Source organism: Protopterus annectens, chromosome 3.part1 (genome assembly GCF_019279795.1).
Source record: "Protopterus annectens isolate FY-2018-M chromosome 3.part1, PAN1.0, whole genome shotgun sequence".
Lineage (NCBI taxonomy): Eukaryota > Metazoa > Chordata > Ceratodontiformes > Protopteridae > Protopterus > Protopterus annectens.
Genome location: NC_056732.1, coordinates 1,070,323,573 through 1,070,341,657, shown reverse-complemented (window position 1 = coordinate 1,070,341,657; position 18,085 = coordinate 1,070,323,573). Strand labels below are relative to the sequence as shown.

Here is an 18,085-nt window from a genome sequence, read left to right as displayed (position 1 = left end):
AGGAATCAATGCACTCTGCTCCTACTCAGAATATATGTACATATTTCAAGCTGTCACCTATAAAAGCAGTTATTAGGCTTTCTGGTGATCAGTCTCGAGGAAATAATGCCACTGTACTCCTTCTCTCACCAGGAGAAAACAGAAGCACTAATTCCAAAATGACTACTGAGAGGCAGAATGTGCAGCTCTCCAATAACTGGTGGTCTTGCAATAGATACTTAAAGGTAAGATGAAAAAAAATGGTTTATCCTAAACACTACAGTGTGTGTTAAACAGATATCAAAGTGGGTAACTTGTCTAAAAAGTTAAGTTTTACTGGAGAGCCACTATTTTTAAAAGAGCAAGATAGATTGAAATGGGGTGGGCACTTTTGTATTCTGGTACTATGGAATACAGTAGGATGGCCAATAAATTTAAATAGTTGAAGGGGAGTGATTTCACAAAATAATAATTTTGTGCTTACTCACACCAGCCAGTAAAAGCAGAGAGGAAATGAGATATATGGTCAAATTAACATAAGGAGCAGGCAACTAGAAAGACAGTGGTGTTTAAGAACACAACAGTAACAGGGTAGGAGGGTGGGACATTTCTGTGTGACTCACAAGAGACAGAGTTGTGGTCTCTTTTCAAGTTTTAATATAAAGTTAAAAGCAGAATACAAGTAACATAGTGTAAAGAAAACAAATCACACTATACAAAATAGAAAAAGACAATAAAGTAATGCAAAATACAAGAAATAAAATGCGAACTAACCTTTCCCTCTCAGCAAGCTGTGGCAGAGTCTGGGTGAGCCTTTCCAGTAAAGCTCTGAAATGCTTTAATTTACCCCTTAAATAGAAGGTTTAGTTCGTAGCTCCATCCCTCAGTTCACAGATGATTACCCTTAACTGACCTGTTCTAACATATGTGTGCCTCCTTAATTGACCTGTTCTAATTTCTGTCTGACTCACAAGAGACAGAGCTGTGGTCTATTTTTAAGCTTTAATATGCAGTTAAAAGCAGAACACAAGTAACACACAGTATAAAGAAAACATATCACAGTATATGAAATAAAAAAGACAATAAAGTAATACAAAATACAAGAAATAAAAAGCAAACTAACCTTTCCCTCTCAGCAAGCTGTGGCAGAGTCTGGGTGAGCCTTTCCAGGAAAGCTCTGAAATGCTTTTTTTACCTCTTAAATATAATGTTTAGTTCCTAACTCCATCCTCTCAGTTCAAAAATGATTAACCTTAACTGACCTGTTCTAACTTATGTGTGACTCCTTAATTGACCTGTTCTAATTTCTTCTGACTCACAAGAGACAGAGCTGTGGTCTTTTTTAACTTTTAATATGCAGTTAAAAGCAGAATACAAGTAACACACAGCGTAAAGAAAACAAATCACAGTATACAAAATAGAAAAAGACAATAAAGTAATACAAATTACAAGAAATAAAAAGCAAACTAACCTTTCCCTCTCAGCAAGCTGTGGGAAAGTCTGGGTGAGCCTTTCCAGTAAAGCTCTGAAATGTTTTATTTTACCCCTTAAATAGAAGTTTTAGTTCCTAGCTCCACCTCCTCAGTTCACAGATGATTATCATCAGCTGACCTGTTCTAATTTATGTGACTCCTTAATTGACCTGTTCTAATTTCTGTCTGACTCACAAGAGACAGAGATGTGGTCTCTTTTCAAGCTTTAATATGCAGTTAAAAGCAGAATACAAGTAACACACAGTGCAAAGAAAATAAATAACTAAATTTTCCTCAGCTAGCTGTGACAGCGTCTGGGTGAGCCTTTCAATATAAAGCTCTGAATGTTTTATTTTACCCTTAAATAGAAGGTTTTAGTCTTAGCTCCATCCCTCATTTCACAGATGATTTTTAATATGCAGTTAAAAGCAGAATACAAGCAACACACAGTGCAAAGAAAATAAATCGCAATATACAAAACAGAAAAAGACAATAGAGTAATACAAAATACAAGAAATAAAAAGCAAACTAAATTTTCCCTCTCAGCTAGCTGTGACAGTGTCTGGGTGAGCCTTTCCAATAAAGCTCTGAAATGTTTTATTTTACCCATTAAATAGAAGGTTTAGTTCCTAGCTCCATCCCCTCAGTTCACAGATGATTAACCTTAACTGACCTTTTCTAACTTATGTGTGACTCTTTAATTGACCTGATCTAATTTCTGTCTGACTCACAAGAGATAGAGCTGTGATTTCTTTTTAAGTTTTAATATGCATTTAAAAGTAGAATATAAATAACACACAGTGTAAAGAAAACAAATTACAGTATACAGAATAGAAAAAGACAATAAAGTAATACAAAATACAAGAAATAAAAAGCAAACTAACCTTTCCCTCTCAGCAAGCTGTGGCAGAGTGTTTATTTTACATGGCAGTCCATGTACCCTTACAGATCATTTACACAACATTAGTACAGAATGCCAGGAATGGGATTTCACAATACTCTGCACTGTATATACTGTCCTGTACTGTGTTCGGACCATATAGACAGCATACCTTTCAACAGTCCAGATTTTCGTAGTATGTCCAGAATTTTGCCGATATATTTTAGTATGTCCCTTATAAAATTTGTGTTTTCTGCCATTATCACTGGGAATATCTCAGGATTGATGTCACTAAATAATTACATACATTTGAATTTCAGACTTCAAATCCTTCAGAAAATGTTTCTTAACACAAACCTTGTTATTCTATCACATTTCTAAATGTAACTGTGCAAATATGTTGAATCTGTCCCTATTTCTGGGTTATTGTCCCTCATTTATGTTGGGCTTGCAGATTTCTTGCACTAAGAGATTGAGAGCTATGGAAACTTATATGTTAAGCCCTGGTGATTATTGTGGCATTCTGTGCAAAGATGCCACCCAACTGTGTTCTAATGTAAACAGGATTGCTATCTATGTTGCTTTACATGGTTTACTGGTCAGAAACACTGTTGTCAGACATGAAACTACACATATTTATGTTTAAACACAGTGCATGCATCACCAAGCACACATGTAAACTCTGTGTATAGGATAGTCAGAGTATGTACAATCTGTAAAAGAGTATCAATGAGATGGGAGGTTGAGTGAGGGCCTGTCAAGAAGCAGGAAATGGTGAGACAGAAAAGTTAAAATTGTGCAGGTAGCTTTAAGTGCAGAAAAGTATAAAACAAGGAAATAAAGTTTATAACAAGGCTTAAAAACTGTGATGGTGTGTAAATGTCATCTATCACAAGTGCAGTTATCCTGCAAAAGTGCTGATCAGAATACAGCAGTTAGTCCTATATGGAGCTAATTTATCTAACACCAAAAGCGTACAGGGTACCCCTAACAAAGGTTAGATTTGTGGTTAACCACTCTAAAAAGTGGCATAACTATGTATCTTTAAAAAAAGATTTGCTGACTACTGTTTGGTCAGAAAATCAAGCTATGCACTGTACACTCATATCCAAATTGCTGCGGTTAAACAACTGCCCTATCAGTACTTTTATTATACTAAAAATGTAATATTGTTCTAAATTATTTCAGTATTACATTGCAAATATACTTCATCACCTGCTTTATGCATACATTGAATGTGTTATGGTATAATACATTTAAATGTCAAGTCCAGCATTCCTGTAATCTGTGAAGTTAAGTTTCTTGTCTAGTAAGTGCTTTCATCAATCTCACCAGTCTTGCTTTGGTTATATATTTTTTAATATTTTTCACATGAATGGAAACAATCTTGCACAAAAAAAAAATCAAATGCTGGATGTCATGAAATGACATTAAAATATTTATAACAGGATCATGCAAATAAATCTTATATTTGTACTACATCTTTAAAAATCATGTCCTCGGTGTATGTGTTTGTATTAAATAATTGATTGTAGATAGGAGCTAAAACCGTGTGCTGAGCTCAGATTTTGTGATTTCTTCTTGTGAATGAAGATCTTCCCTTTCAGCGCACTCGCAGTTAACCATTGTGGGCCTGAAATACAAATAAAACAGATGTTTTTCAGTCTAGCAAAAATCTTCAGCTAAGCTTGATCCATAATGTTCTGAAATTAAGACTGATTGTAACTTGGCATACTGATTCAGTTGTTCATTACACTATGAAAAGACAGCCATTAACATCTATTACTCTGTGGGTCCCTCAGGTATACAGCTACCCTATACTGCCCACTGGATCTTCAGAGCAAATCTTTCCATGCTGCTCACCATACATGTTTCAAAAATATAGGTACACGTTTATATTATGCACACACACACATACACACACACACACACACACAGACACACACACACACACACACACACATATATATATATATATATATATATATATATATATATATCTACTGCCATATATATAGCACATATGTATATAAAATGTTTCATCGAAGGTACATTTGACTGAATCACATATGGTCAGAAAAATGATTGAAAGTACATTTGACTGAAGAGTCATTTTGTCAAAAACATTCTAAATGGCATGTATACATTAAAAATCTTTTTTGCAGGGGAGAAAGTGGGGAGCAGACACAGGTAGTTAAACACAAGCTCACTTATGTAGAACTGCTTTTTGTATTTTTTTATAACATATAAACAAATTATGCACTCAAGTGGTAGTCCTATAATCTGGCTCCAAGAGTAGGCACCCTCATCCATTCCACCCTTCCTATGGGTCTGTGAGCAGTATTTCCCCATGATTGCTGGAGTTAGACCATGATGATGAAGCCCTTATTCTCTAACATTTATTTGCCTTAAATGAAGGTTAGTCCTACCCTTCATTTCATGATTCCCCTCCTTTTAATTATTTATCTTAATTGCCTGTTCTATTTTGGACTCCAGACAATTGCTCTTTTAACTTTTAATATGCAGTTAAAAGCAGAATACAAGTAACACACAGTGTAAAGAAAACAAATCACAGTATACAAAATAGAAAAAGACAATAAAGTAATACAAATTACAAGAAATAAAGAGCAAACTAAATTTTCCCCCTCAGCTAGCTGTGACAGCATCTGGGTGAGCCTTTCCAATAAAGCCCTGAAATGTTTTATTTTACCCCTTAAATAGAAGGTTTAGTTCCTAGCTCCATCCCCTCAGTTCACAGATGATTAATCTTAACTGACCTGTTCTAACGTATGTGTGACTCTTTAATTGATCTGTTCTAATTTCTGTCTGACTCACAAGAGACAGAGCTGTGGTTTCTTTTCAAGTTTTATTATGCAGTTAAAAGCAGAATATAAGTAACACACAGTGTAAAGAAAACAAATCGCAGTATGCAAAATAGAAAAAGACAATAAAGTAATACAAAATACAAGAAATAAAAAGCAAACTAACCTTTCCCTCTCAGCAAGCAGTGGCAGTGTTTATTTTACATGGCGGTCCATGCACCCTTACAGATCATTTACACATTAGTACAGAATGCCAGGAATGGGATTTCACAATACTCTGCACTGTATACACTGTCCTGTACTGTGTTTGGACCATATACACATCATACCTTTCAACAGTCCAGATTTTCATAGTATGTCCAGAATTTTGCAGATATCTTTTAGTATGTTCCTTATAAAATTTCTGTTTTCTGCCATTATCACTGGGAATATCTCAGGACTGTTGTCACTAAATAATTACATACATTTGAATTTCAGACTCCAAATCCTTCAGAAAATGTTTCTTAACATAAACTTTGTTATTCTAGCACATATCTAAATGTAACTGTGCAAATATGTTGAATCTGTCCCTCCTTTATGTTGGGCTTGCAGATTTCTTGCTCTAAGAGATTGAGAGCTACGGAAACTTATATGTTAAGCTTTGGTGATTATTGTGGCATTCTGTGCAAAGCTGCTACCCAACTGTGTTCTGATGTAAACAGGATTGCTATCTATGTTGCTTTACATGGTTTCCTGGTCAGAAACACTGTTGCCAGACATGAACCTATGCTTATTTATGTTTAAACACAGTGCATGCATCACCGAGCACACATGTAAACTCTGTGTATAGGATAGTCAGAGTATATACAATCTGTAAAAGAGTATCAATGAGATGGGAGGCTGAGTGGGTCAAGAAGCTGGAAATGGTGAGACAGAAAAGTTAAAATAGTGCAGGTAGCTTTAAGTGCAGAAGAGTATAAAACAAGGAAATAAAGTTTATAGCAAGGCTTAAAAACTGTGATGGGGTGTAAATGTCATCTATCACAAGTGCAGTTATTCTGCAAAAGTGCTGATCAGAATACAGCAGTTAGCCCTACATGGAGCTAATTTATCTAACACCAAAAGCATACAGGGTACCCCTAATAAAGGTTAGATTTGTGGTTAACCACTCTAAAAAGTGGCATAACTATGTACCTTTAAAAAAAGATTCGCTGACTACCATTCGGTCAGAAAAATCAAGCTATGCATTGTACACATATCCAAATTGCTGCGGTTAAACAACTGCCCTATCAGTACTTTTATTATACTATAAAAATGTAATATTGTTCTAAATTATTTCAGTATTACATTGCAAATATACTTCATCACCTGTTTTATGCATACATTGAATGTGTTATGGTATAATACATTTAAATGTCAAGTCCAGCATTCCTGTAATCTGTGAGGTTAAGTTTCTTGTCTAGTAAGTGCTTTTATCAATCTCACCAGTCTTGCTTTGATTATATATTTTTTAATATTTTTCACATGAATGTAAACAATCTTGCACAAAAAAAAAAAAATCAAATGCTGGATGTCATGAAATGATATTAAAATGTTTATAACAGGATCATGCAAATAAATCTTATATTTGTAATACATCTTTAAAAATCATGTCCTCGGTGTATGTGTTTGTATTAAATAATTGATTGTAGATAGCTAAAACCGTGTGCTGAGCTCAGATTTTGTGATTTCTTCTTGTGAATGAAGATCTTCCCTTTCAGCGCACTCGCAGTTAACCATTGCGGGCCTGAAATACAAATAAAACAGATGTTTTTCAGTCTAGCAAAAATCTTCAGCTAAGCTTGATCCATAATGTTCTGAAATTAAGACTGATTGTAACAGCATACCGATTCAATTGTTCATTACACTATGAAAAGACAGCCATCTATTACTCTGTAGGGCCCTCAGGTATAAATTTACCCTATACTGCCCACTGGATCTTCAGAGCAAATCTTTCCATACTGCTCACCATACATGTTTTAAAAATATAGGTACACATTTATATTATGCACACACACACATACACACACACACACACACACAGACACACACACACACACACATATATATATATATATATATATATATATATATATATCTATATATATATCTATATATATATATATAATTTTCATCGAAGGTACATTTGACTGAATCACATATGGTCAGAAAAATGATTGAAAGTACATTTGACTGAAGAGCCATTTTGTCAAAAACATTCTAAATGGCATGTATACGTTAAAAATCTTTTTTGCAGGGGGAGCAAGTGGGGAGCAGACACAGGTAGTTAAACGCAAGCTCACTTATGTAGAACTGCTTTTTGTATTTTTTTATAACATATAAATAAATTATGCACTCAAGTGGTAGTCCTATAATCTGGCTCCAAGAGTAGGCACCCTCATCCATTCCACCCTTCCTATGGGTCTGTGAGCAGTATTTCCCCATGATTGCTGGAGTTAGACCATGATGATGAAGCCCTTATTCTCTGCAGGCAACACAAGTGTGCAGTAGTGCACAAACCCATCACTACCACTGAGTTATGCTATTATATTTTGCTTTGGCCCCCTTTTTTATTTGTAATAAAGCTTTTTATGTTTAGTTATTGCATATTTTATTCAGTGGGGAAGACATGCCAAATAACCTTCATTTGCTACATTTTCTACTTTATTTTTTTCTGTTAATCTGTGACATCTATTTGTAAATGTTGCCAGACTTTGAGATATCTAGTTTAAATGTGCTGCATGCATTTGTAGCAAAAAGCATTCTTGGTTACATACACTTCCTGTTACTGGAGCTGAAATTAAAATTATTATGAATTTATTATGAGAGTGTTACCTCGCAGCTTCAGATCCTTGGGTTCAGTCCTGACCTCAAGCATCTCTGTAGAATTCTGCAGTTGCTCCACACTTTTAAAGTAATTTCTATAGTCCATTTTCCTCAGCTCACATAAACATGCAGAATGATCTGTTGCACTAAACTGTCCACATTTGTATTGCCTTTATCCCTGATATAGTGGTATTGATTATGGCTGAAAAAAATCTAATAATGTCCAGTTCATTTATTTAATTAGGAAATAATTAATTAAATGAAATTAAGAACAATACTGAGATCATTTATACTGTCAACCCATGCTTTACTGGATTTCCTGTTTCATTATAGGTAATTTACATATGCCACACATGGATTATTTAAAATGCAATCTGCATCAAAGTGCATATACTAATAAAAGAATTATGAAAAATGAAGAGCACTCATGTGGTACACACAGAAATGTTGTAGCTAGCTAAAAGGTGCAAAAAAGTAAATCAAAGTGGCAGAATCTAGAAATGCTATTAGCAAATATTAGTAAACAGCTGACCACTGTGTTGAATCACATAGATGAAACAGTACAATATTTAAGAAACTGATTACAGGATGTAAGATTGTATTTTAAGTTTTGTCACTGACTGCAACATGAATGCTTTGACTCAGTTATGTTTTCATATTTTTTAGCAGCAGCACAGTGGCATAGCAGATATTTTTGTCAACACATAGCAAGAGGTTCCCTAGTTTGATTCTTAGCTGGGGTGCCTTCTGTGTGGAATCTAAATGCCATCCCTGTGTTTATGTGGATTTCCCCTGGGTGCTCTGGTTTCCTCCCACATTCTAAGGACATGCAGCAGGTAGATTGGACACAATATATTGGCCATAGGTGTAATTATACATGTGTGTGGTAAGGAAGAAAATCTGAGGCAGAGCTAGCCACCCAGCAGTGTGAACCTTGACTCTAGATGATTGTCACTGTTGAAGTGGCACCCTGACCCATGTGCAAAAATGGAAAAAGGGGTTGTGGCCAGGGTTATTTTTGAAAAATAGAAGGAGAAAAGGACCTGCATGTGGTGTGTGTGTGTGTGTGTGTGTGTGTGTGTGTGTGTGTGTGTGTGTGTGTGTGTGTGTGTGTGCGTGTGTGTGTGTGTGTGTGTGTGTGTGTGTGTGTGTGTGTGTGTGTGTATATACACATTTATCTAAAATTATTCACTCCAGTATGTCCAGTATCCAAACTGAAACAATTACCTGAGAGAACATGAACTTATCAAGGCACATGAATGGAAGAATGGAATGTGTTGGGTAAATGTAACTTTAATCAGTCCTTCCATCACTTCATCTCAACCAAAGGGTAGAATTGACTGAGGAAACCAGGCCAGCAATAAATAGACAGAAAACACTTACAGATAGGAAATGACCTGATATGACACTTTTCCATCTGACCAAAACACTGCATATTGTCTTCCCTCTAAAACTGAAGCATTATGTGTCAGACAAGAAGGTTATGTAGACCAAACTACAGTAAGGTGGCAGAAAGATGAAATGCAGGCATTTTGTAATTGAAGTACTAGTCTCTATGTGAAGACCTTTGTCTGGAAGCTAGTTTATTAGTATTTAATACTGTCATTTTAAAGTTACTTGGAAGCACCTACTAGTGCCTCACCCAGGTTAGAGGTGAGAAAAAGACAGAGTAGGGAGTAAAGGTCATATAGTCCAGCAAAAGTCTCTATCACTAATATAAAAGAGTTGAAGAAATGAAGTAGGATATTTGGAGTATCATTTCTGACTTGTAATGATATCGATAATCTGCAGATTTCCTAAACCTACAGATCATGCCTCTCAACCATCCAAAGGATTGAAATCGGTAAATAAAGACAAACATTTGAGTTTCAGACTTCAGATCATTCAGAAAATGAAACGAAAAAACGTTGCTGGATACTGCTGGTAAAGTAAAACACAATTTATTGTCATGCAAGGCAAACAATATGGTATTAGCGCTTTCGGGCTACGGCCCTTCATCAGATAAAACATCATCATTTAACATTTCTATTTAAAAAACAGTATGGCCAATCAGAATTTAATAAAAAACCCGCCTTTTACTAAGAGCTGGCTTAAGGGGGACCACATCATTTAGCCCTGGATCCCTATGCGCTGTCATTTCCAGGATCCATCTAGATTCAGCCAATTCTGTAATTTGTTTGATGTCACCCCTCCTACTGGTTAATTTTAAATTTACTATTACCCTGAATGTGAACTTATGTGTTGGATTATCTCTTATATGCCTATATAGGGCATTGTGCTCATCACTATTTCTTATACTAGACAAATGTTGTAGAACTCTAACTTTTAACATGTTATTTGTCTTCCCTATATAAAAACTGGGACAAAAGGAGCACTCTGCTATATATACAACATCAGTTGTCCTGCATGTCGCCCTGCCCTTTAAAAGAAATATTTTCCCATTAACTGGATGTTTAAATTCTATTCCTTTCTTAATGTGGCCACAAGCCTTACAGGAACCACAGGGAATGGTACCTGCAGTGCTTTTAAACATTCTACCTATATTCGTTCTCCTTTCTTTACATAGCATGTCTTTTAAATTCCTGTTTCTTTTGTAAGTAAACTGTGGCATGTGCTCAAATCCCTCAAACTAGTATCGCTAACAATTATGTTCCAATTTCTCCGTATAATTTCACATACACCTCTAGCATCGCTGCCATATGTAATCATCACCTTGTGTCTATTTGGCCTAGGATCATTGGCTGATGCATTATGCGTATCACGTAGCTGATTGATCCATGGTTTATATTTATTTTGCCTAAATGGTTTACTTTTCTCAATTATTTTACCAACCATTTTCTTCATAGCCCCTATTTTGAAAGCATTCTTTAAGATGATTAACCTCCTCATCAAATTGTGTATTTTCTTTACTAATCCTTGATATTCTACTCACTTGACCTTGTACTATATTTGGAAAGGTGTGTCTGGGGTGCATACTGTCAAAGACAGTAGGGTGTTCTTCAACACTCCTTTCTATATAGTTAGAGGAAAAACCATCCATCCTTTGTGTTATCGGACATCAAGAAAATCCAGAGTTTCTCGTGAAGTTTTAACACTAAATCTGAAGAAGGAAGTGGTGGTATGGAGATAGTCAACAAAGTTATACAGCTGCTCACTGTCACCTTTCCATAAAATAAATATGTCATCTACAAAACGCAGATACATATACAAATATTTTTTCCATCTACTGTCTCCTAACACATGTGCCTTTTCCCAGTGAGAGAACAAGATTTGCATATGTGTTGGCACAGGGGGTGCCCATGGCTATCCCCTGTGCCTGCCTAAATATGCAACCTGCTGGTGTTGGATAACAATATATTTGAGGGGGCAGGTTGCATATTTAGGCAGGCACAGGGGATAGCCATGGGCACCCCCTGTGCCAACACATATGCAAATCTTGTTCTCTCTCACTGGGAAAAGGCACATGTGTTAGGAGACAGTAGATGGAAAAAATATTTGTATATGTATCTGCGTTTTGTAGATGACATATTTATTTTATGGAAAGGTGACAGTGAGCAGCTGTATAACTTTGTTGACTATCTCCATACCACCACTTCCTTCTTCAGATTTAGTGTTAAAACTTCACGAGAAACTCTGGATTTTCTTGATGTCCGTATAACACAAAGGATGGATGGTTTTTCCTCTAAACTATATAGAAAGGAGTGTTGGAAGAACACCCTACTGTCTTTTGACAGTATGCACCCCAGACACACCTTTCCAAATATAGTACAAGGTCAAGTGAGTAGAATATCCAGGATTAGTAAAGAAAATACACAATTTGATGAGGAGGTTAATCATCTTAAAGAATGCTTTCAAAATAGGGGCTATGAAGAAAAAATGGTTGGTAAAATAATTGAGAAAAGTAAACCATTTAGGCAAAATAAATATAAACCATGGATCAATCAGCTACATGATACGCATAATGCATCAGCCAATGATCCTAGGCCAAATAGACACAAGGTGATGATTACATATGGCAGCGATGCTAGAGGTGTATGTGAAATTATACGGAGAAATTGGAACATAATTGTTAGCGATACTAGTTTGAGGGATTTGGTGGGCACATGCCCACAGTTTACTTACAAAAGAAACAGGAATTTAAAAGACATGCTATGTAAAGAAAGGAGAACGAATATAGGTAGAATGTTTAAAAGCACTGCAGGTACCATTCCCTGTGGTTCCTGTAAGGCTTGTGGCCACATTAAGAAAGGAATAGAATTTAAACATCCAGTTAATGGGAAAATATTTCTTTTAAAGGGCAGGGCGACATGCAGGACAACTGATGTTGTATATATAGCAGAGTGCTCCTTTTGTCCCAGTTTTTATATAGGGAAGACAAATAACATGTTAAAAGTTAGAGTTCTACAACATTTGTCTAGTATAAGAAATAGTGATGAGCACAATGCCCTATATAGGCATATAAGAGATAATCCAACACATAAGTTCACATTCAGGGTAAAAGTAAATTTAAAATTAACCAGTAGGAGGGGTGACATCAAACAAATTACAGAATTGGCTGAATCTAGATGGATCCTGGAAATGACAGCGCATAGGGATCCAGGGCTAAATGATGTGGTCCCCCTTAAGCCAGCTCTTAGTAAAAGGCAGGTTTTTTATTAAATTCTGATTGGCCATACTGTTTTTTAAATAGAAATGTTAAATGATGATGTTTTATCTGATGAAGGGCCGTAGCCCGAAAGCGCTAATACCATTTTGTTTGCCTTGCATGACAATAAATTGTGTTTTACTTTACCAGCAGTATCCAGCAACGTTTTTTCGTTTCATTTTGGATTGTATTCTGCTAACGTTTTGCTGGATTTTGGCATAGCATCGACCTTTTACTTTGTTCTTATTGTTCAGAAAATGCATACTAATGCAAAACCTGTTATCGACTCTCTAAGTTTATAAGATCAATATTTAAAATCTGTTCCTAATTTTGGACCTCCCCTCCCCATTAATTTTGCTTTGTATAGAATTCTTGTGATAAGAGGTTCAGTGATATGCTAGTGATGCACTGGAGAGAGGTAACTGCAAGGCAAGATTTCTTTTAAGAGTAACCAGAAGCACATAACATGCCTGTAAAAATATTTATTTATTTATTAATTTTGTTGACTAAATTTGTGGTCTGTCTACCCCTCCATACACACACTGATAAGCAGTAAAGAGCTTTTGAAGGAATATAAATGCAACAGAAGACTGCAAAGTAGCAGCAGTCAGTGGATCAGAGAGTTGTAAGCTTTTCAATAAAGGTTAACATATAGGTTGGAGTTGGAAAAGCTGATAAATAGTAAGACATATATGGGGCTGGAGTGAGGCTGCAAATTAGGTTGGGGAACATAAATACTATGGACAACAAAAATGATTGTTGGCCAGAGAATCAGCATCTCTTAGACAACTGAAATGTGAAACATCAAGGCATTGTTCATAGTTTATACTCTTGTGTTCACTTTTACACATTCACTAGGAAAATATATGGCTTCAGTTAATAGAAGTGCTCTAGAAGGGCAATATGCAAATGAATAAAGAGCAAGGCTGTGTGCAGATGGAAAAAAGATCAATATGATGTGCTACTGTTAGATTAGGGACTTTGATTTTAAAAGGAAAGATAAGCATAAAGTGTGTAAAAAATACAGAACTACAGAATGTTCTTTTCTCAAGGGAAAGATCCAATCTTGCCAGCTACAGAATGTTTCTTAATGGAATGTTAAATAAAGCAGGGACTTCCATTTTAAAAGGAAAGATAAGCATAAAGTGTATAAAAATACAGAACTACAGAATGTTCTTTTCTCAAGGGAAAGATATAATCTTGCCAGCTACAGAATGTTTCTTAATGGAATGTTAAATAAAGCGCATATGAGACAAAAGCCTGAGACCAAGGTTAGGAAAAGTAATTAAGGAAAATTACTGGACTGAAGCAATATAATATGTTGTGTTCAGGATAGCAGTTCAGTTAAGGTTAGTGAGTTTGTTCGACCTGTTACTTCAGAGAAGATTATTAGTTTATGTTGTACAGGATAATCAGAATATGATGTGCAGTAACTCTGAACACTAATTGATTATCAGCACTGTTAATGAAGACAGTATTTGGATATTGTAAACATCTAATACAACCTTATTACATGAACTACAGTGTTTAGAGAATTTATTCTGGAAAATACACAAGACTTGGTCCATAAAGGAGAGACTGGCACCTGTTCAGCATGAGTTTGGGTAATTAACAGATAAAGACTTTTGTCCTCAGTCTCATTGCAATGTTTCCAGCTAATTACAGTACAGTACAGTCTTATCAATTTTTACAATGGCACCCAAACAAGCCTGCTGTCTGGGGAGAAATATATAATTCTTGCAACCCAGCAAGCAGATGATCTGGACAATTGCAAAATCAGAGACAGTTGTAGTGTGTAAGCCTTTCAAATCCAGTTTCCAGTGCAGCGGACATTTCAACAGCACTCCAGAGGTTTTCCAGCTGAGACACCCCAGTAAAGGTAATCAGTGGTAAAGACTTTTCAGTAAGGCAACACTACTTCATGCAGAATACGGACAGCACTACTTCATGCAGAACAACACCACAGCAGACAGCCTCTACATATAGCAAATGCAGCTTTAACCAAAGAACACAGCACCACTGTTTATTTCAGAAAAGCCTCAAACAACTTCAGCAGACCAGTATTAAATCAAAGCAGTGTTCCTTCAGAACATAAAAGACATTATCCAGTTAACAGCAATCTCCATGAACTTTCAAGTTTCCAATGTGATGTCACACAGCCAAAAAGCAAGAAAAGGTTAATAAGCTACAGATAATGGCACAGATTCTTCCAAAACCATAACGTTATGTAGATAACAGCTCAAAAAAGTTTAGATTAATCAGTTAAAGTCATTTGCATGTAAACATGTCAAGTAATACTGCTATAGTTAAAACATCAGTGAATCTTTGGTTTAAGTTTAAAAATGTTCTCTTAAAGTTAAAGGTTATTAGTTCAAGAATGTTAAATATTTCTAAACGCAAAAGGGTTAAATCACAGAAGGAAGCTTATGAGTCTATAAATGCTTCAGCACATATAATTCAAAACACAGAAGTATGTTGCAGTATTAAACATACAAATGTTAATACAGTCAACGTACATAACATGCAGGCAATGTCTTAAGTTCACATTACTTCATCTCGTTTCTTATTTTCAGAATCAAGTGCAATGTTTGCATGGAAGGGAGATAAGAAGAATCAGAGTGCAGATTTAAATAAAGTATATTCCAGTGTAACTGAAGAACAAATTTCAGTGACAAGTAAAGAATGCATTCCATAGCTATCTGTAAATATCAGAGCATTAATCTGTCATTTAAGGTAAAATAAATAACAATATTTAATTGTTTATGGACAAAGCAACTTCAGTTATACATAAATCTTTATTAAAGTCACAAATGCAGTTTTGTCAGGATTTAAAAGGTCTAAGATTACAGCAGCTAACAGTTCAAAGTGCAGCAGCTCTGTACTAGGTATATATACTGTTTCCAGTAACAAGATTTGTGCAAATGTACATATTAAAAAATTGGTTATGACAGGAACATGTAGATTTATGAATTAAAGATAAAACAAATTCCAGTTCAGCTGACACAGCTGAAGTGCTCAGAAAGACATATTGGGTGTGGCCAGTTAGAAAAAAATACCTCTATGCCTTGTAAGGTATATCAGAACTAACAGTCTAATTTGCAGAATAAAAGGGTTACAGTTACAGATTTGGCAAATGGATGTTTTAAGAGCTTTATATTAAAGTGTTGCAGTGCATAAACAATATTGTAATATAGACAGAGACAAAATAATGTTTGCTAGTTTAAAGAATGTAAAATTTAAAGTCAATGCTACATTGTAAAAGTGACAACACAGTTAAGAATTCAGATCCTGTGTATAAAAGAGTACATTATGTAATCAGTTTGAGACTGGAAATGGCAGTTTGCCAAGCACATCAGCTCAGATTACAGTCAGCCTAGCAAGCTGAATTAAGAACAGTACTATATGCCATAGGGTTATATGGGAAAATCGATTTAATGCATTTACAATTTTACTATTTATCAGAAAAATTGTAGACAGTAATAATAAATTCTTGCAGCATTCAGTACTACTGAAAAGTTAAACAATGTCAGCTAAAGAAACAGTTATGGTGAGACAGTGGGTGGAGTTTCACTCACAGAACATTATGTTAATATCTAAGGGTCATGAGACAAAATGTAAAAAGTTCAACAGTTAAAATTGATTTGCTATAGGTGCAGAAATGCACAGTGTTACATTACTACTTTGAGTTTCATTTAAAATTATCAGTTTGCCTACAGACTTGCAAGAGTTTATTAGCAGTAAATGTTTATTTAATGCAGAAAAATGTAAATAAAGTCAGCATAGTAAGCAATGCTGCCAGTGTATAATTGTTAAAGCTGCATTTCATGCAGGAAAATTTATCTTTTCTAGAAGAGACATGAAGTATTGTAGTTTTACTGCCCTAAATAATGTATTAAAATTGATTACTGATATATATATATATATATATATATATATATATATATATATATATATATATATATATATATATATATATCATATAGCACACAGAAATATACACAAAACACACACATATGCACACACATATTTTGTGCACATATACATATTTGCGTACATAAAGAACTCTGAAGCTACATGTATGTATGTATATATACATATACCTTACATCTCCTTACTCTCCTTTCTTCACTGACTTCCTTACTTCTATCAGTCCCTTCCCCCCGGCTTTCTGTCTAAATATACCATAAGACTGGTTTTCTCTAAACTTTATGTTTAAATTCCTGTTTGTGTAATACTAACTTACCTTTAATTTCTGTATAAACTGGGTAACATTTTTCTAACTGTTAAATCATTCTCTTATAATCTGTGTTTTTTCTTAACCAATGTTTTCATATTACATCCATTTTGTTATAATTATTTAAACTATATTTGTTTTTATTTTTGATTTTTTAAAGACTGTAAATTATTATTCTTAAAATGTTTTGTAATACTTTGGAACTTTTCTATCTGGGCTCCACTGAAAATGGGCTCCTACCCAGTTGGACTTTCCCAGTAATCAAATGACAATAAATATATATATATATATATATATAGATATACACACACACACACACACACACACACACACACACACACACACACACACACACACACACACACGTGTGTGTGTGTGTGTGTGTGTGTGTGTGTGTGTGTGTGTGTGTGTGTGTGTGTGTGTGTGTGTGTGTGTGTGTATTGCTATATTGTATAAGAAATAATGTATGTTGCTTACTATCAAACTTTGGCCTTGTTTCCTGAATGTTTGAAACCTACCAATCCAACTAGGTCCTCCTCTGCCTCTGCAGGTTGTTGTACCTGTGCTGCACATCCTCTTTGGAATGAGAGATTTATGTCAGGGATAACAGGTGATGCTACAGCATCTTCCAAATATCAAATTTGTTTCTATTCAAAGCCATTGTGACCTGCTCCATCTTCGGTAGGTATGACTCCTGTTGTAGGCAGAAGAAGATGTGGGCCTCCTTTACAGACCAGCTTGGGGATCAGCCCTGGCTTTAACAGATGCCATCCTTCTGAAATGCCAGCACAAGGAAGAGAAGTAGAGGTCTGATTTGGGGAATACTAGGGTGTGAACATCACCCTCTATGGTGTGAAATCTCCCTGTCCATAGCAGTGAAAAGGTTTGGTTTACTAACAGGACATGTAGTTCTGTGCAGTTCCATTTTTTCCAATACTATTTTACTTTGGGTAAAAGAAATGGAGGCCTTCCTAGAATGTAATATCAGGACAGAAGTTTGTCCCATGCACTTTTTAATTTCTTATATTTATGAAATAACAATCACCTTTGAATGTGATTTCACAGCTGTGTTTTTGCAAGTGTTCAATGGTGTTATTATATGGTCAATTTGAATCCTGTTTCACTTTCTTGGGGAGGATCACACAACCAGTTCTGGAGAAATACATCAGAAAATGATATAATTTACTGTTGTGTGAAATTTTTACCCTG

At 35.2% G+C, this 18,085-nt stretch overlaps 1 protein-coding gene across 1 annotated transcript in view; it reads right to left on the bottom strand.

Annotated features, from left to right (window-relative positions):
• Positions 1 to 3,731: 3,731 nt before the first annotated feature.
• Positions 3,732 to 18,085, bottom strand: part of LOC122798353 (solute carrier family 22 member 13-like) — a 714,590-nt gene continuing 700,236 nt past the window's right edge. The window contains exon 10 of the mRNA XM_044067205.1: positions 3,732 to 3,964. Within this exon, the coding sequence (XP_043923140.1) occupies positions 3,874 to 3,964 (91 nt within the window). The 3' untranslated portion in view covers positions 3,732 to 3,873. The remainder of the gene's footprint in view (positions 3,965 to 18,085) is intronic.